Raw genomic sequence first — 20,100 nt, 5'->3', positions numbered from 1 at the left:
AGGTAATCGTTGTTTTTTTCTGTTTGGAGAAGTTTGTATATTTGATTAGTAGCCGCATTTTCACTTCAGAGATATTGACGTATTTGGTTAGTAGTTCATCTCTCTCTTCTGTGATGTTTATATATGTGGGTGGTATCTGCTCTCTCTCTTCTAAGAGAATTTTGCTCTTGATGTGACGCTGAGGGTTGTTTCTAATCTGGATACACTGGACTATGACTGTCAGAAGAACACACAGCAGCACCAAACACACTAGAACTGATCTGTGACTTCTGTTTCTCACATGTTCACTTCCCTAAGATGATAGATGTGAGGTTAAGCTTTTATTTTATTCATCCTTTACTCTATTTTCATTTTTTAGCGATATAATGATTGTCATTACCGGAATACTGAAGTGATTGTTGTCTGTTTGTATTGGAGTATGTCTGTGTCCTGAAGTCATCTGCAGTCTCATAGATCTCCACCATCATGCCAATTCTCTGAACGTCAGTCTTGAGCACATTGTAGGGCTTTTCACACTGCGCTTAACCATGGGTTAACCATTCAAGTGTGAAAAGCCCTTAAGATAGATATCATAACACATTTCGGGTTTGACAGTCTATCACTAGTAAACTGGTTATGATGAACGCTCTTCCTTTGTAGTTCTTGATAAGTCGCCGCTCCGCCCGTCTCTGCTTTTGATTCTGTTGATCACTAAACACTGGTTAAAATAAAACCACAAACCTTTTTATTAAAATGGTCTTGAAGCACATTGGGTGCTTCAAGGCATCATCTTACAGTTTATCCTATTTTTTGTTTAGCCCTGTAATATATTATTCTGCTGTATTACTATTCACAATATTTGAATAAGCAGAAATACTAAAACCAAATAGAAAGCAAACAGTTTATTGATAAACAAAAACAATTTACATTGAATAAATATTGACTGAATAGTAAATATTGCATATAAAATTTCTAAATTCATGAAATCACACGTATAATTGATATACGTAACGCAGACAGATGTTTGATCCAAGATCGTTCGGCATATGACATCAAAGTACAATGACAGCTGTGACTATTGAATGCCTATGAAATGTATGCTGTTAAAATGCTTTCAAAAGCTGTATGCTTTTTTTTAATACAGTGGTCCGTCTGCGCAGAGCTGGAAAAAGTTAAACACAAACCAACGTAGACACACAAGCTATGATGCTGTAATAATATGTGCTACGTGTCGTGAAATGATACACTTTTACATTTTTCTCAAAGTGACCTCAAAAGACAGGAAGTTTTAGTGTTAGAAAAAAATGCTACATGAACTTTAAAAGACGTCTCTGTGTTTAGGTTAGAAAGACCTCTTCTCCTCTTTCATTATCACATACACTTGCATTGGTGGGATATTACTACTTTTTCTCACAAACAAATCTAAATGGTACATGACACATATAATCAGACCACACTGATAAATGATTTACAGCACAATTCTCCACTATTCTGTTATCGGGCTGTTTAGACTTCCAGAAGCTGAAACAACAGATGAGCATTAGATGTTCAGTAGTGTTTTCTGTGTGACTGTGAGAATCATTTAATGATAATAACCTGTTCAATTGAATGATTTCTTACCTTAAGGTCAGTGTGCTGCCATCAACCCATTTCCATGTGCCCTCCACATCAATGTCAGACAGACCAATCCAGATGTTTTCTGTACCAGTCATTGTGCTAACAAAATCCTGAAAGATTTAACAATAAAACATATGCTATTCTATACTTTAACCCCCCCCCCACTCAAATACCGTTTCACTCACTTGTTCCTCTTTGTTGTTAATGATGATCAGATCTGCTCCTCTCTCTCTACAGAATCTTCTGCTCTCAGTCCAGCTCTTCCTTTCAGATGAAATGAAGTGAAAACTGGATTCACTGGATTCTGTAAACACAAACAGCTCATCTGATAAATCATAGTTTCTGACCAAACTGACTGCAGACAGACGCATTACATTGTGAACTATTATTATTATCTGCATTACATGTATTACAAGCTCAGACCCAGATAGTCCAAATATTAATTTTTTGGAAGAAAGTACTCAGCAATGGTTTAAAATGATACATTTGCACATGGTTTGTCTTAAAGCACCACACAAACATATAAACAAAATTAAATACATGACTTTCACCAAAGGGGGTCTTTAATACATTTAGGTCTGATCAAGGGTTCTACTTCGGTTACAAGTCACTCTGACACCATGTCCACACCTGACGCGATACGGTGCGATGCGGCGTGACGTGACAAAAGACAATAGATTGCATTAGAACACATTATAATAAAACATTTCGTCCACATTGGATACGGCATGCCCGGTCGGGTCCGGTGTAGACACAGTGTTAAGGTCTATTCACATTGACCAGGATACGAAAAAACAAAGCGAATGGCCGACAAACAGCACTTTCAAACGTAGGGTGAAACAATTCATTGTCGTAATTTTAAATGACAAAAACAATGTTGCCATGTTTATGACATGTCATAAATATAAAAAATACCACTTCAAAAACAATATTGTTATTATTACTCTTTATATTGTAATCATGCTTATAAATTGATTTTGCATGTCATATTATTTTAGTCTACACAGCATGAAACATAAAACGTTTCTTAAAGCTGGTAATAAACAGAAAGCGAGCGAAAAACAACATCTCATCCATTAATTGTATAAAGCAGGACAAGTTGTTCCAAAAAATGCAAGGCGTGGCGTGTGAGCATGTAAACACAATGAATGCGTGAGACTTGAGAGCCCTGTCCGTGTTATCTGGCTTTGCAAAATACAAGAACATCTAACACAAAGTGTTTTTACTTCATTCTTGCAATACTGAATAATTTAATTATTTTGTTGTTCAAATTACCATGAAGATGTTTTAGCAGTTCATTTTTCTCCTGATTCAACTGTTGATTTTGTTCGATAGTTTTATTGTACTTGGCTATAGATTCGTCTCTCTCTTTGGTGAGGTTTTTGGTCTTGATCTGAGACTTGTAACACAGGACACACAGCACTATGACTGCAGTCAATAGAAGAACACACAGCACCACCAAACACACTAGAACTGATCTGTGACTTCTGTTCTTCACACTATCACTTCCTGTAACGATAGATAGTGAATGGTTTCATTATTCATGCCATTCATTTTATTCACAACGTCTCTGCACCGGGTGTGAGCGGCATGATTTGACAATAAATTACGGAAATCCTGTAATGCTGTCCGCATCGAATGCAGCATAAGTGACAGATCCCTTGTTGTCCAAATTGTTGTGTTTTGTCAAATCGCACCACTCACTTCCGGATGTAGACATAATGATATTTGCAAACTAAATCACTGAAGGAAATCTGTGAATAAACACAAACTGTCATTTATTTGATTTCATTTTTACCGGTACACTGAAGTTCTTGTTGTTTGTTTGTATTGGAGTCTGTCTGTGTCCTGAAGTCATCTGCAGTCTTAAAGAACTCCACCATCAACTCCACTCTCTCTCTGTCCAATCCCTGTATTTCATCTTTAGCCACATTGTGATAAATAACACAAGAAATTTCAGACATTTTCCCGTCAAACTTAATCATCATGTGGTAATGCTAAATGGTCTTCCTGTAGAGTTCGTTGGCCTCTGGTCTTCTCTGCTTGTTTCTGTTTTTAACAGTGATGAACGGAACTGATATGAGAGCAATGTGTCAAAAGCTGTCATGGGTGATATTTATATCTCTGCCATCAGCTTAACATGCAACTGAAACAACCAATAAAGTTCAAAGTTTACAAGTCACATGCTTAACTGGAATACTTTTAACACACGTCTGCTGTGTGAGATGCTTATAGCATTTTTGTTTTAGTGATTGCAAAAATGTTTGCATTTGTTTAATCTTTACAGTCATACGACTTTAAACTATTTGATCATTGTTTTATTTGGATGTCATTTTATTAATGGCAAACCGATCTGGGTCACATTTGAGCAAAAAAGTGGAGTTTTTGTGGCAGTGTGAACGTAGTCTAACTAATCTGTGGTACTTTGCCATTACTTGCTTTTGACCGACTTCCTGTTTGACAAGGTGATTAACGTGTTTTTGTGCTGATAAAAGTAAACGAGTATCACAATGTGCTTACGAGGCAAAACCAATGCTGGCTGGTCTGTTTGCAGTTTTGAATCCAAATAGGTGCTAACTGTGACGATCCTGTCCTTTCGGTTCTTGGATTTCGTGCCTTGGGACAGGGTTGCTACAGTATCATGTCTTGTGTGTATGTTTTGTTTTATGTGGAGACACGTGGCGGTATGTTTGGATAATTCGCCGCGTGTCATCCTGTGTTCCGTTAAGCTCCGCCCCCTTGTTTCTCCGTTAGGGTCCCTTAGTGTGTTATCTCCGTCACCTGTCTCCCATTAGTGTTTAGTCTTGTCACCTGCCCTTCTCCGTCCCTGTGCAATCTCCCCTCGTTATTATGTCCCTATTTAATACCACTGTTTCCCCTCACACCTTGTTCGGTTCATTGTATTGTATTTGTCTTTCTTGCCTTGCCCCATGTTCCGGATTATATTTGGATTACCCTGAGTGCTTTTCCTCCCCGTGAGTTCTGTCCTAGTATTTCGTGTTTTGGACTTATTATTTTATTTGCTATCATGTTTAATTTCTTCCCCTCGTGGAGAGTTTTCTGTTTGTGAGTACTAGTATCTGTTTTGCCCCATCGTGGGTTTTGTTTTGTTATTTAAATAAGATTCTTTGCTTTAACTTCGTCTGCCTGCATCTGGGTTCTGCTCATACGTTTCGTGACAGAATGAACCGAACCAAAGGAACCCAGCGGGCAGCTACGGACTCCATGCGAGCTTACCAGGCCCGTATCCTGTGCGGATTCCGGCAGAGGGTTCTCCCTGTGAGAGAGTTTGCCACGGACTTCCTGTCCATTGCGCACAGCACGGATTTCACGGAGGCAGAGTTGAAGTCAATCTTCAACGGCTGCCTCGATGAACCCTTTGTGCGGGCTGACATGCGCAGGACGAGTGCTGTGGGCTTCGTGGACTGGATCCGGATCGCTATGGATCGTGAGGAGTCCAGGACACTATCCGTGGCGGAGCCTCTCACGGGGCCGGGATATACCCCAGAGAACGACACCTCTCAAGTCGGGGTTCCGGTTGTCGCCTTGTCCCCTGACTCCTCTCCGCCACCAGCAGGACTCCTTGGCGGACATGGGAGGAGAGAGCCTGTGGGGCCCTCGTTGGAGGAATCCCGGTCGGTGCTAGCCGTGCCCTTCGTCTCGCTGTTGCAGCCAACCACCAATCCGGTTGCCCGCCTTAAGAGGAAGAAGCAACGGAGAGAGGCGTGGTGTCCGTCCCAGCCGGAGTCCAGTCAGGCGCAGCAGCCGGCCCAGCCCAGCCGCCGTATCCTCAGCCGGCCGCCCAGCCGCCGGATTCTCAGCCGGCCGCCCAGCCGTCGTATCCTCAGCCGGCCGCCCAGCCGCCGTATCCTCAGCCGGCCGCCCAGCCGCCATATCCTCAGCCGGCCGCCCAGCCGCCGGATTCTCAGACGGCCGCCCAGCCGCCGGATTCTCATACGGCCGCCCAGCCGCCGTATTCTCAGCCGGCCGCCCAGCCGCCGTATTCTCAGCCGGCCGCCCAGCCGCCGTATTCTCAGCCGGCCGCCCAGCCGCCGTATTCTCAGCCGGCCGCCCAGCCGCCGTATCCTCAGCCGGCCGCCCAGCCGCCGTATCCTCAGCCGGCCGCCCAGCCGCCGGATTCTCAGCCGGCCGCCCAGCCGGAACATTGTACTTTTCCTTATTTGTTTGGACACACCCCTCACCCCAGCTCTCCCAAGTCCCCACCAGCCTCGCCCGGTTTTTGTAAGTCCCCACCGGTCTCGTCCGGTCTTCCTAGGTTCCCTCATCATGTCCCACCCATGCCTAGCGTTCCCAAGTTTGGTCTGCCTATTCCCCCCCCTCCCTTCCCTTTGATGTTTATCTTATTGTCTAACCCCAACCCCTTCATAGTTATGTCGGCCCTGCCCCTAGTTTGTTGTGTTTTGTCTGTGTGGTGTCTGTCTTCGTTCTTGTCTATTTTGTCCCGCTGAATTTTTGTTTTTTTTTGGCCGCTCGGTGATCGGCTCTTGGAGCGGGGGTACTGTGACGATCCTGTCCTTTCGGTTCTTGGATTTCGTGCCTTGGGACAGGGTTGCTACAGTATCATGTCTTGTGTGTATGTTTTGTTTTATGTGGAGACACGTGGCGGTATGTTTGGATAATTCGCCGCGTGTCATCCTGTGTTCCGTTAAGCTCCGCCCCCTTGTTTCTCCGTTAGGGTCCCTTAGTGTGTTATCTCCGTCACCTGTCTCCCATTAGTGTTTAGTCTTGTCACCTGCCCTTCTCCGTCCCTGTGCAATCTCCCCTCGTTATTATGTCCCTATTTAATACCACTGTTTCCCCTCACACCTTGTTCGGTTCATTGTATTGTATTTGTCTTTCTTGCCTTGCCCCATGTTCCGGATTATATTTGGATTACCCTGAGTGCTTTTCCTCCCCGTGAGTTCTGTCCTAGTATTTCGTGTTTTGGACTTATTATTTTATTTGCTATCATGTTTAATTTCTTCCCCTCGTAGAGAGTTTTCTGTTTGTGAGTACTAGTATCTGTTTTGCCCCATCGTGGGTTTTGTTTTGTTATTTAAATAAGATTCTTTGCTTTAACTTCGTCTGCCTGCATCTGGGTTCTGCTCATACGTTTCGTGACACTAACCCTGAAGCCACTGGCCAGTTTGTGTCAAAAGATGAAGGAATGCTGTTCATGATAGTGGATGGTTGGCTAAACTTCCTAAAGAAAACGTGTTTAAATCGGGTAAGACTGATTTCTGTAAAATTGTGACACAGACACAAAGACATTTTTTGCGTTCGCTTCAGTTCATGTTCCTTGCAAAACTCTGTGTGTGGAGCCCAGCCAATGAGAACTGTCAGTCTTAATCAATTATTGATTGGTTCTTTTTTACTGGATGGCGGGATTTCCTTTGTTTGAGCAGCCATATTGTTTTCACTCAGAAACCGCTCTATAGTATTTTTCTCTTTTTTATTCTCCTAAAATATCCGAACATTTGGAGAGCTGAAAGTTTTGTTATGGTAATGGAAGTAATGACAGCAGGTACCACACATACAGTATACGAGGGCTCAAAGGGTGTGACTTCCTACTCATCATTTATAACATTTATAAGTCATTGCAGAAGCGGAGAGTGCCATCAGGCTTGGGGACCATCACGATGGGGCTCGACCAGGGAATGCGGGAAGGCTCTATCACTACATCATGCGGTTGATCCCATCTGCTTTGGCCAGTCGGTGAGCTTCCGGGACCCGGGAGGGACTCTGCCTGATGATGAGACTGGGAGGGGTCCGAATCTCGTCCTGGATGATTCGAGTCTGCCCGGGCCTCTCGGAGAAGATGTCGTAGAACTAACTGACCAGGGTGCGAAGATCTTGTTTCTGTATGGCCGACAGATGTTCACCCATGGGGCTCCGTCGCTACGAACGCGGCCATCTGGGCTGGTGGCCATCTTTTTAGCAGGTTCACATGGAGTTTTTCCTCCCTTCCGCATCTCGGTTGACGTACGCGGTAGTTGACCGGTCCAACCTTTTCCACGATGGTATAGGGCCCACTCCAGGATGCCAGGAACTTTGATGTGGCCGTCGGGAGTAAGAGCAGAACTGGTCACCAGGTTGGAACTCCCGAGGCTTGGCTTCCATTGGGCGCGTTGGGCCATGGTGAGCGGCTTTTATGTCGGCTGAGATGAGCCGACAGCTCAACTCAACTCAACTCAACTTTATTTATATAGCGCTTTTTACAATTTTCATTGTTACAAAGCAGCTGTACATGAGACACATTTAATACAAGTATGAATTCTAAAGCAGCCCCCCCGGCCAGGCAGATAGTGCAAAACAATATGCAAACGGTGGTGAGGAACCCAAAACTCCCATCGAGAAAAAAAAAAAAACCTCAGGGGAACCCAGGCCCAACCAGGGGATTCCAGTTCCCCTCTGGCAAAAGCTGCTGCCTCTGCACAAGCTCATCAGTGCTTGCACAACAAGGCTTAATAAAAATATAAAAATTAAAGATTATCATTAACAGTCTAATAGCATTTGAAATGTTGTAGAAAAAACAAAGTTGTCGCGTCCTTTATCCAGCTCTATCCTCTTAGCACTTGTCAGGTCACCGCTTCCCATTCTCAGCTCTGCCATCAGGTCTGGGCATGAACTGCATCCTGCGGTAACCTTGGAACAAAGAGACAAGACTGGCTGAGAGTAGAGTACTGTTCTGCACTCTTTGATGCAACAAGTACATCATTTGTTGTTGGATGTGTTCCTGGTTCCGGTTGATCTAAATAATGCAGCCTAAATCCTCTGAGGATTAATATTATGGAGGTGTAGTGTATGCAAGATTAAAAAGATGAGTCTTTAGTCTAGATTTAAACTGACAGAGTGTGTCTGCCTCCCGGACCGTGCAGGGAAGAATATTCCAAAGTTTAGGCGCTAGATAAGAAAAGGATCTGCCACCTGCACTTGATTTTGAAATTCTAGGTATTACCAACTGACAGGACCCCTTAGAGCGTAATGTACGTGGAGGTCTGTAATACAATAGAAGTTCATTCAAATACTGCGGCGCTAGACCATGTAGGGCTTTATAGGTAATAAGCAAGATCTTAAAGTTAATGCAATGCTTTATAGGTAACCAGTGCAAGGTTGACAGAACCGGGGTTATATGCTCATACTTTTTTGTACGTGTAAGAACTCGAGCTGCCGCGTTTTGAACCAGTTGCAGTTTTTGTAATAGGCCCGCAGGGCAACCACCTAGAAGTGCATTACAGTAATCTAGTCTTGATGTCATGAATGCATGAATTAATTTCTCTGCATCTGACAGTGATAGCATATGACGTAATTTAGATATATTCTTAAGATGGAAAAATGCAATTGTACAGGTGTTTGCGACATGGCTTTCAAATGAGAGAGTACTGTCAAATACAACGCCAAGATTCTTAGCTGATGACGAGGATTTTATGGAGCATCCGTCAATCGTTAAGCAGTATTCTTGGTTGTTACGCATAGCAGTTTTCGGTCCAGTAAGTAACACTTCTGTTTTGTCCGAGTTTAGTAGTAAAAAATTGTTACTCATCCACATTTTTAAGTCAACTATGCAATCCTTTATTCGATGAAACTGCTGGGTTTCATTAGGCATCGAGGAAATATAAAGTTGAGTATCATCAGCATAACAGTGAAAGCTAATTCCGTGTCGCTTTATTATATCTCCTAGAGGTAGCATGTATAATGCGAAGAGCAGGGGTCCCAAGACTGAGCCCTGTGGTACACCGTACTGGACTTGTGATTTGCGGGACACCTCATTGTTTATTGCTACAAATTGAAAACGGTCGGATAAATAAGACTTAAACCATTTCAATGCTATTCCGTTAATGCCGACGTAATTTTCGAGTCTATGTAGAAGTATGCTGTGGTCAATGGTGTCAAATGCAGCACTGAGGTCTAGCAGCACCAATAACGAAATACAGCCACGGTCAGACGCTAAAAGCAGATCATTTGTAACTCTGATCAAAGCAGTCTCTGTACTGTGACATGCTCGAAATCCAGACTGGAATTCATCATTAATGTCATTCCTTTGGAGGAAGGAGCATAATTGAGTTGAAACTACTTTTTCCAGAACTTTAGATATAAAAGGTAAATTCGATATAGGCCTGTAATTCCCTAGTTCTTTAGGGTCGAGTTTTTTTTTTTTTAAAAGAGGCCTTATAGCAGCCACCTTAAATGCTTTAGGCACATGTCCTAATGTCAGAGATGACTTAATAATACTAAGAAGAGGATCTATAATTTCGGGGAGCATTTCTTTCAGTAGTTTTGTAGGTATAGGGTCTAGCATGCATGTTGATGATTTAGATGATTTAATGATTTTAGACAGTTCATCGTGATCTACTGTAGAAAATAATTGCAATTTCTCCTTAGGGGTGCTGTAGTTAGTTTGTTCAGCGGATTTCACAACAGGTTGCATTGTTATAATTTTTTCTCTTATATCTTGGATTTTACTTGTGAAGTAGTTCATAAATTCATCACTGTTATGCTGATAATCAGAATCTGACGTCGATGACGACTTATTTTTTGTTAATTTAGCCACGGTGTTAAATAAGAACCTAGGGTTGTGATGGTTTTCCTCTATTAGTGTTGAAAAGTAGGCGGATCTAGACATTTTTATTGCATTCCTGTAATTTCGAGTACAATCCTTCCATGCTATACGAAATACCTCTAAATTCGTTTTCTTAAAGTTGCGCTCCATTTTACGGGATGCTTTTTTTAGAGTCTGAGTGTGTTCATTATACCACGGTGTTGGGCTGCTATTTTTAATTTTCTTTAAACGCAGAGGAGCAACTGTGTCTAATATTTCCGAGAAAGTAGAGTTAAAATTTTCAATAGTAGTGTCAAAATCGTCAACGTTATTACTCATGCTGGATATTTTAGACAATTCAGGCAGATTATCGAGAAACGCATCTTTGGTAGTTGAAGTAATCGTTCTACCATATTTGTAACAAGGAGTTTGATTTGCAGCCATAGGCCATTGAAGCAAACATAATATCAGATAATGATCCGAAATATCTTCACTCTGCTGAACGATTTTAACATCGTCCACATTTATACCATAAGAAAGTATTAAATCTAAAGTATGATTACGAAGGTGAGTGGGTCCTGACACATGTTGACTAACGCCCATGGAGTTAAGAGTGTCTTTGAAAGCCAGTCCTAAGGCATCTGTATCAATGTCTACATGGATATTAAAGTCACCGACGACAAGGACTCTATCTGCGGCCAGTACTAGTTCTGATAAGAACCCACCAAAATCTTTAATAAAATCTGTGTGGTGCCCTGGAGGCCTATATACAATAGCTAGAATAAATTTTAAAAATGTTTTGTCCCTAGTATTAGGTGTCGATACGTGAAGTACCATGACTTCGAAAGAACTGTACTTAAAAAAAAAAAAAAAAAAAAACAGCTGCAACTTGTTACCTTGCTTTGTTCCCATGGGGACGCTGATTGCGCTAGGGGTGACTCGCCTCAGTAGGATTCAGTAGGATAAACAGTTATTAACATTGATAAATATTGTACATTTAAATCGTGCAAATACAGTGTATTTATGTGTAATTGTACAATGGTAAAGTTCAACATTTCTATAGTATAAAGGAAATTTTGTAAAAATAACTTTCGTACATGGTATATACTATTTTATGCAGCTATTTATAGTGTATTATAAGAAAACTGCATTTTAAAGTGCACCCCCAGTATATTTTGTGTCTCAAAACAATACGTTCCTGGTGTCATGTATATTGTGGCGCTGCAGAAAGTGTACAGAGGTACATATTTCCCATGAGACCTGGTTGGACATTTGAGACCATGTGGCATCCAACAAGTACAAGAGAAGTTCAGAGCTGCTTATGAAGAGATGCCCATTCACAAACCGTTGTCACCAATAAAACAATAGTTATACCATTTGATTATTTAATTAATATAATTTTATAGCGAATTGATTCAGTATCCGGATCTTTAAGGAGGGCCTGGAACTTATAAAAATTGCAAAAATAGCTTTCACTCCCATTGCCATTGGTCAAACAAATAATCAAGTTTGAAACTCACACCATTCGCTGAGACATGTTTGACTGCAGGTTTTGGGGCCTCTATTTTGAGGTCTTTTGGGTTTAATGTGAGGTCAGCTCAGAGGCCAAAAACATCATAGATTGTGTAACTGCAGCATGGTCTCCTGATATGCATGCTAGTTAATCTGTATGTTTTGTGTATGCAATCGTGTGGAGGTGTGGCGCTTGTGCTTAAAGGCTGTATCAGAGCATCATCCCAAAGAAAAAGATTTACTACTAGAGACTAGCATAGAGTGAAGCAACACTCATCATGGTCATCGTATATCTCCACACAGCCTGTATGCACAAGCCCCACCCTTCTGCACAGTGTAGAATTAGTAGGCCTAATTCCTACATGTCAAAATGATGTGCTAGAGCTGTTATATAGGACAAATGCTTTATAGATTAATTGCTGCTACGTTGCTCTTAGAGTACGTTTACAAAATAAGTTTAAACAAGTTTTCGCTTTTGCGTTTTTGAAAAGTTTCACCCACACCTGACAGTGTTATCAAAATGATCTGCATTTACACGGATCCGGGAAAACTAATAAAAACGATGTATTATGCATGCCAGGCCAGTGGGTGGCGATGTTGCCCTATAAAGAAACACTGCGTGCCTGTGCAAATACGCATACCCTGTTTTAATACACCTTGTGTATGTGTGTTTATAGTGTGCATATGAAAACGATGTCGCCACAGGTAATGGTGGAAATGATAATACGTATACTCGCCTAAAGGATTATTAGGAACAGCATACTAATACTGTGTTTGACCCCCTTTTGCCTTCAGAACTGTCTTAATTCTACGTGGCATTTATTCAACAAGGTGCTAAAAGCATTCTTTAGAAATGTTGGCCCATATTGATAGGATAGCATCTTGTAGTTGATGGAGATTTGTGGGATGCACGAATCTCCCGTTCACCACATCCCAAAGATGCTCTATTGGGTTGAGATCTGGTGAGTGTGTCGGCCATTCTAGTACAGTGAACTCATTGTCATGTTCAAGAATCCAATTTGAAATGATTTGAGCTTTGTGACATGGTGCATTATCCTGCTGGAAGTAGCCATCAGAGGATGGGTACATGGTGGTCATAAAGGGATGGACATTGTCAGAAACAATGCTCAGGTAGGCCGTGGCATTTAAACGATGCCCAATTGGCACTAAGGGGCCTAAAGTGTGCCAAGAAAACCTCCCCCACACCATTACACCGCCACCATAATTGCATTAATGAGAAATTGAACAGGTGTTCCTAATAGTCCTTTAGGTGAGTGTATGTCACACGACACAAATATCCAGCATGGAGGCCGCCATTATTGTTGGTCTTTGCCTACAGACTGAATGCGTAATATGCATGTGTATGACGTCATCGTATTTGGAAAACGCCAATTTCAGAGTTAACACAGAAACGATAATTTCATCATTTTCAAAAACTTGCACATTGAGACCTGTTTGCATTTTCGGTTCAACTAAACGCCATTTTCATTTAAAATGAACAGACAAAACGCATAAAACGTTTTCCGTTTTTAGTTGAAAATGGTCTGTAGTAGATCCATTGCGTTTCTGACGCTGATCTGAAGTTGATTTCACTTTAGCATCATGACTGCCTTAAAATAGAGACACCAAACAGACCGGCAACATGAGCTTAACCAGTTTTGTGAATATGGGGCATTCTTTTTGACCAAAATATGGCAGGAATGTTTGAAGTATCTCATTTAAAGGAGCAATGTGGAAAAAAGGGGCAAAACCAAGGTCCACATAACAGGCAAAGGTTAACAAAACAAGACAAAACAAAACAAAACATGGCAAAACAAAACAAAACAAAAAAGACAAAACAAGACAAGACAAGACAAAACAAAACAAAACAAGACAAAACAAAACAAGAGAAACCAGGTACAAGATAACCAAATTGCAGACCTAGGAAGCAGTGTTACAAGCAAGACTCGGCACCAAAAATCAGACTAAACAGGGTTTAGATAGACAGAGGCAAATGAGACACGGGTGAAGGTAATCATGGATAAAGAGTCCAGCAAAGGGTTATGGGTAATATAGTGAGATATGGCTGTCCGGGTGATGTGAAGAGGGCCCTCTAGTGGACTTGGGAGGGCACTGCAGCTGGTTACTGTGACAAGCTGACACAGGACTTAGATGTCGTCACGTTTCACTTCTTTGCCGAAGGAGTTAACCTGTTTACAAAACTCGCTCTGTTGAACAGTTTGTCCGTTTATAGCTACTGTAAAAACAACATTTAAAATTCCATGTAAGGGGACCCATGGTGCATTTAGATAGAAATAGCTCATTCTAAGGTGATAAAAGCATATCTCTTCATTATGTAAGTTCTTTATACACCTCTCAAGACTGTTATGTATATATTTTATTGCATTTCTGTCTATAGATCCTCAAAAAAAAAAAAAAACTTACATTTAACAACTAATTAAACAAAAGTGCTTCTCTAACATATCCATTTATAAGCAGAAATACATGCATAATTATACCACCCTGCTGAATAAGACACAGCACAGTTCTCTTTTCTGGGCCGAGTGTCTTGTCCAGACTTCCAAAACCTAAACAACAGATAAATAACATTAAAACTCCAGTTCCCCTTTCAGTGCTTCGTGATATGAAGTAATTTGAGTGTTTTCTCACCCAGAGGTCAGTGTGCTGTTATCAACCCATTTCCATCTGCCCTCCACATCACCGTCTGACAAACCAATCCAGACTCCATAATTGCTGGTCACTTTGTCTGCAAATTCCTAGTTAAATAAACCAGTATGAGTAATGTTTACTGCTGAACAGACATGGAAAGCTCTCTTATTCTCGTTTCACTCACATGTTCCTCTTTGTAGTTAATGATGATCAGATCTGCTCCTGTCTCTACAATATCTTCTGCTCTCACTCCAGCTCTCAGATGAAATCATTAAAAACTAAAATGATTGTAAATTAATCAGTCTGTAAACACCACCAGTTCCCTGAGTTATACCATCTGTGATAGATTGGTCAACCTAAAAAATACAGTATTTCCTTGTTTTAGTGTAATTCAAGAATACCCGTTTCATTTAGGATCCTCCACAGTCTGTTGATCTGCCAGGTTAACTGTCCATTTTGTGTATTAAGGTTGTTATTGTTGGATAATAAGCCATTGTTTTCTATTGTCAAGTTTTTGTTCTTCACAAGTAGTTGGTCTCTCTCATCTATCAGGTTGCGATTCTGAGTTAGTAGTTGGTCTCTCTCTTGTGTGATGTTGGTATATTTGGTTAGTAGTTGGTCTCTCTCTCGTGTGATGTTTTTTTTGTTGATGTAAAACTGGTGATTGTTTGTATAGATCAGGACACACAACACTATGACTGCAGTCAGTAGAAGAACACACAACACCACCAAACACACTAGAACTGATCTGGGACTTCTGTTCCTCGCACACTCACTTCCTGAAGATGACAAAAGTAAATGTTTGCCACTATATGACTTGTGTGTGTGTGTGTGTGTGTGTTTGTATTTGTACCTGTTTGTTGAGATCTTTCTGGGGTCTGCATTGGCATCTGTAATCCTTTGTTCTTCGTCCATCCCAAATGTCTCAACGGTTAAATTGCCATAAATGGACTCCGCCATTCTGGTCAAATAAACCGGCCTTGATTGTCTAAGTTATGGAAACGTCTCGTGTGATTCTGTTTAGGTGGACTGCACGACCCTGCTTTTTGAAACTCAACTCTTAGTAGATGCTTGTGAGGCCAAAGTATGTCAAAGTGTTTCAAGGGTCACATGATATCCAGTCTACTCGTGTATATTTTATTTATCTATCGTGTGGTTTGGTGTCGATTTCGAGCAGAGGACTTAGACATGAAGCCAGCTTTTAGTTTCCTGTTCAGATTAGAAGGTGTTTTTTAAAGTAATATGTGCGACTTTGCATTCTAGGTACCATAGCCAAACATACTGGTAGTATAAACATTACATTTAGCAGATCTCAAAATTTACCATACAATAAGCAATGCTGTGCTGGGGTCATCCTCTCTATCTTTTAATATGTCCTGTAAAAGGTTAAAATGATAGTTCACCCAAAAATGAAATTCTGTCACCATTTACTTACTCTCTTATCATTTCAAACCTGTGTGACTTTCTTTCTTCCGCAGAACACAGAATAAGTTATATAGAAGAATGTTGGTAACTGGCACCATTGACTTCCATTGGTTTTGTCTCCATGCAATAGAAGTAAGTTGGTTGCTGGCATTGTTCGGCTACCAGCTTCCTTGAAAATATATTCTTATGCATTCTTCAGAAAAAGAAAGTCATACAAGTTTGAAATAACAAGAGAGTGAGTAAAGATGACAGTTTTTTGGGTGAACTATCCCTTTTAAAACTGCTGATTTTGAGCATAGCAAGTAGATTTTAAGTTGTTATAAAGCATCTATATATAAAACGTGTAATTTGCTTATGTTGAAATTGCTCGCAAGTTCAACAACAACATCTCACTACATATCTTACTTATCTGTGGTACTTTGCCATAAGTTGCTTTTGACCAGCTTCCTGGTTTACACGGTGGTTATTTCTGTGCAGATAAAAATAAACGAGTATCACAATGTGACCAATGCCGGCTAGTCTGTTTGCTGTTTTGAAACCAAATAGGTGCTAACCCTGAAGCCACTGGCCAGTTTGGGTCAAAAGATGAAGGAATGCTGTTTATGATAGTGGATGGCCAGGTTGGCTTAACGTTTCTAAAGAAAGTCCTATATGTTTAAATTGCAAACAACAATTAAACTTGACATTAACTGTACCATAACTTTTGCTGGAGCGGCCATATTGTTATTTTTTTAGTTTTCTCACTCAGAAACTGCTCTTTAGTGTTTTGTGTCACTTCACTTTATTCTCCTAAAATGTCCGAGCACAAGAATTCAGAGGGCATAAACAGAAGTGTAGAAACAAAGGATTAGAAACTGGGTTCATAAAATGCACAAAAATAAACAACTCTGTTCTATAAATAGATCACACAAGCAGTTTTTCAGAGTTTCGTTTTGGTCATGTAGACTGTACTGCGGTGGGCAGCAGGTACCACACAGACAGTATGTGAGGGCGCGTCAACTCCGTAGGCTCCAATGGAACAGTTTTTTTTCACAGCAATGGCGGTTCATGGAGGCTCTCAATAGTTCCCGAAAGTTAAACAGACCAACTGAAGTTGAACTTATGTTTGGCACGACTCTTTCTCTCAATGGCTCTAGGTATGACACGAATGTCATCGTCACTGGTTACATGTCATCGTCTACATGTTACTTGTAAAGTCAATCGGTTTGAGTCCTGCTGATGTGCAAGCTGATATGCCGGACTTAGTCTGGCCCTTGGCATCACATAAACGAAGTCATAAATATTTATATATTTTTCTTGATGCAATCAAATGAAAGGAGAGGCTGGGCTTCCGATGTGGTGACAGAACATTACAGGTAATTGAAACGTCTGGAGACTTCAATGATGAAGGAGAAATTTGTGGCTGACGCAAGTTAACCGAGCAAGGTCAGATCAGGCGCCTTCTGTAAGTTTCTGATAAAATGAAAGTTATCTCACACTATAATCTTGGTCTGATAGGACAGCTGTTTCGGTGGTTACCTAGCAAAATAAAAAAACTGCGCGCTGCTCTTTTTAAAAAGTCAATCAAAAAAGTAGTCTAGTGCCTCGCGTTTTCGAACATAATCAAAATGATTTTAAATAATATTCTGGCTCTTCCTACCTCTTCCTTTTTTCCCCCTGTTTTTGAAGTTTCATAAAGCGTATTTATTTATCATATATGAGCACATCATATCATATTTTCAGCTGGCATAGACATCATTTTAACTACTCCTATTAATTAATAACATTAGCTGACAATTTTCTTTTTTTTGCATGTAATAAGGCTTTTTAAATGTAATAAGAATTTTTAATGTTAGTTCATGTCAGTACAGATGTTTAGTTCAGATGTTAGTTCGAGGTGCATTAAGTGATATAAAAATCTACCTTTTAGTTTTTTATTAACTAGTTACAATGTATACAAGTTTTTGCTGTTGTATTGTATCTACACAACATTTTTTTCAAAGCAACGTCAAACCCCTCTCACAAATCCATACAAAGGTGTAATTACATGGATAATCGGCCCATTCAAAGAGTGATACAGCACAATATTCCTTTGATAAGTTATTGGGTTCCCCAGGTCTCCAGTATCTGCAACGAAAGATTAACAATAAAAAACTTAGTTCATAAAATGTGAACTTTCAGGGTAACTTACTACATTTACATTTACATTTAGTCATTTGGCAGACGCTTTTATCCAAAGCGACTTACAGTGCACTTATTACATGGACAATCCCCCTGGAGCAACATGGAGTAAAGTGTCTTGCTCAAGGACACACTGGTGATGGCTGCTGGGATCGAACCAGCAACCTTTGATTTACCAGTTCAGTGGTTTAACCCACTACACCACCATCTCCATCTACTATCTTTCATCATATTTTCTTTTCATATTTAAAAGTGTCACAGGTACGGCATAAATCCATTACAATGAGTAAAGAAGTTTTTTACCTAAAGGTCAACTTAGTGCCATCAACCCATTTCCAAAGCCCTTTCTCATCACTGTTCGTCAGACCAATCCAAACAATGTTTGCGCTTGTAGCTTGTGTAAGAAATATCTAGGATGAAGTAATAACGTGTTAAAGATCAGACGCAGTTAAAAGCAGATACTGAAGAAGTATGTTTCACTCACTTGTTCCTCTCTGTTGTTTATGATCGCTAGATCTGCTCCTCTTTCTAAACAGTCTCGTCTGCTCTCGCTCCAGGTTTTCCACTCCGAGGAGATGTAATACGAACTGTTGTTGTGTGTTATCCACTTGGGATTATGAGAGCACTGATCTGTTAATATAAACAAGATAAAATATCTCCTGAAACCTGAAACAAACTAATTATTCATAATAAAATAAATGCTTTATTCTTGATTTGTGTTGTTTATTTTCTGTGAACTCCATGTCCAATATGGCAGTCATTTCAAAATGTAAATGAATAGTTGCATTATCATGAATACAAGGAACTGATATCAGTTTAGAATTTTCAAAATGAGAATACATCACACAAATCATGCATTTCATTTAAGTTTTGTTATGGAAGGAATCGTTTTGTTGGCACAATTATATTTTTGTTTACAAAATCAATTTGCTATTTGTGCAAATGTATGTACATTTTTACCTTTCCTTTGTGAAGTGTGCACACAGTACCACGATGGCCAGCAGCAGAAGAACACAAAAGCCCCCAACTGCGGTTGATCTCTGGCTTCCTTTCTTTTGAAAATCACTTCCTGAGAAAGAAAAGTCAGTCTATAAATATTTCCTCTACTCTTTACTTTACCATTTAAGGCAGATACATATACACCTTCAAATGTGCATTTGTCTACTTTTAAGGTGATCTAAATACCTGCATGCTCATGCAGTTGGTGTCTGTGTTGTATGGGTCGGTCTTCCTCTGTTGTTTTGTCTTGTGGTTTTGTGGAATCGGTACAAATGAATAAAACCATAGTCATCTCATCTGTGTCCATCATCAGTTTATCTGAAGCAATCTTCTGTTCAATTTTGAAAGAGGAATGATTTTAACTGCATATAAATAATACATCTAGAACAGTGACATTTGAGATCTATGATGGTGACAACATTTAAAGGCTTTTAAAGGGGAAAACAACACCAAACATCCAAATTGCAGTTCAAAATATTTTATTCTTTAAGGTTATACAACAAACATTGTTTATATGGGTCCATTAGTATCGAACTATCATAGTTGTTACTGGTATTTCTCCCAAAGGTGCGTTTCCCACAAACATTGTTAGCCACCTGCTTACTGTCAGTAAGTTAGAATAAGTGCATCTCAAACGTACGTATGTGGCTGAATCTACACGTCATCATCCGCTTAGAAACAAAGTTCCTTGTAAGTTCACACTGTCATTGATGCCACTGGGGTGTGTTCTATTCAAAGTATTTTTAAGCTCATATCTTGCTTTCTGCCCTTTCTCTTCTTTGAATTTGTAGTTTGGCTCTCTTGTGTGATGTGTTTTTTTGTTGATGAGACACACAACACTATGACTGCAGTCAGTAGAAGAACACACAACACCACCAAACACACTAGAACTGATCTGGGACTTCTGTTCCTCACAGTCTCACTTCCTGAAGATGCAAATAGGAAGTAACATTTCTCAGTGTTGTATATGAACATGCACATGAACAGTACGTGAACATGCAAACTCTAGTTGATTTTCCTTTAAAAAATTATACAGAAATGAATGTTAATTTTAGATCGTGTCAGACCATTGATTTATAGAGTCATTGCTAGTGCCCAAATTCATTTTCACTACATACTAAATTATGACACAACTAAGGAGCTGAGATGCATATGTACATCTATTTTTTCATACAGTTTTTGAATATTAAATAGTTTACCTGAACACAGAAGTGGTTGGT

The 20,100-nt window shown here is 40.2% G+C and overlaps 2 protein-coding genes across 3 annotated transcripts in view; one reads left to right on the top strand and one right to left on the bottom strand.

The window, feature by feature from the left end:
• The window catches only part of cadm2a (cell adhesion molecule 2a), a 332,853-nt gene that overhangs the window by 195,382 nt on the left and 117,371 nt on the right, over nucleotides 1-20,100 (top strand).
• Nucleotides 1,003-3,622, bottom strand: LOC130411388 (C-type lectin domain family 17, member A-like). 2 transcript variants are annotated; one of them, XM_056735987.1, is made up of 5 exons: nucleotides 3,395-3,622; nucleotides 2,872-3,105; nucleotides 1,782-1,900; nucleotides 1,600-1,706; nucleotides 1,003-1,500 (listed from the first exon to the last, which is right to left on the bottom strand). In XM_056735987.1, the coding sequence occupies exons 1-5, from the start codon at nucleotides 3,582-3,584 to the stop codon at nucleotides 1,380-1,382; spliced, it is 771 nt and encodes a 256-aa protein (XP_056591965.1). In that variant the 5' UTR covers nucleotides 3,585-3,622; the 3' UTR covers nucleotides 1,003-1,379. The 2 variants fall into 2 exon arrangements, with proteins under 2 accessions (XP_056591965.1, XP_056591966.1); XM_056735988.1 differs by lacking the exon at nucleotides 2,872-3,105.

This window comes from Triplophysa dalaica, chromosome 22 (assembly GCF_015846415.1).
Source record: "Triplophysa dalaica isolate WHDGS20190420 chromosome 22, ASM1584641v1, whole genome shotgun sequence".
NCBI classification, from domain to species: Eukaryota; Metazoa; Chordata; class Actinopteri; order Cypriniformes; family Nemacheilidae; genus Triplophysa; species Triplophysa dalaica.
Note: the sequence above shows the minus strand (reverse complement) of the source record. Positions and strands in the feature narration are given on the sequence as shown.

Coding starts and splice junctions, on each gene's coding strand:
- LOC130411388 (XM_056735987.1), bottom strand. CDS start 3,584: ATGATGATTAAGTTTGACGGGAAAATGTCTGAAATTTCTTGTGTTATT. Junction 3,106..3,394: donor ACAAGAACTTCAGTGTACCG/GTAAAAATGAAA, acceptor CTATCGTTACAG/GAAGTGATAGTGTGAAGAAC. Junction 1,901..2,871: donor ACTGCTAAAACATCTTCATG/GTAATTTGAACA, acceptor TTGTGTTTACAG/AATCCAGTGAATCCAGTTTT.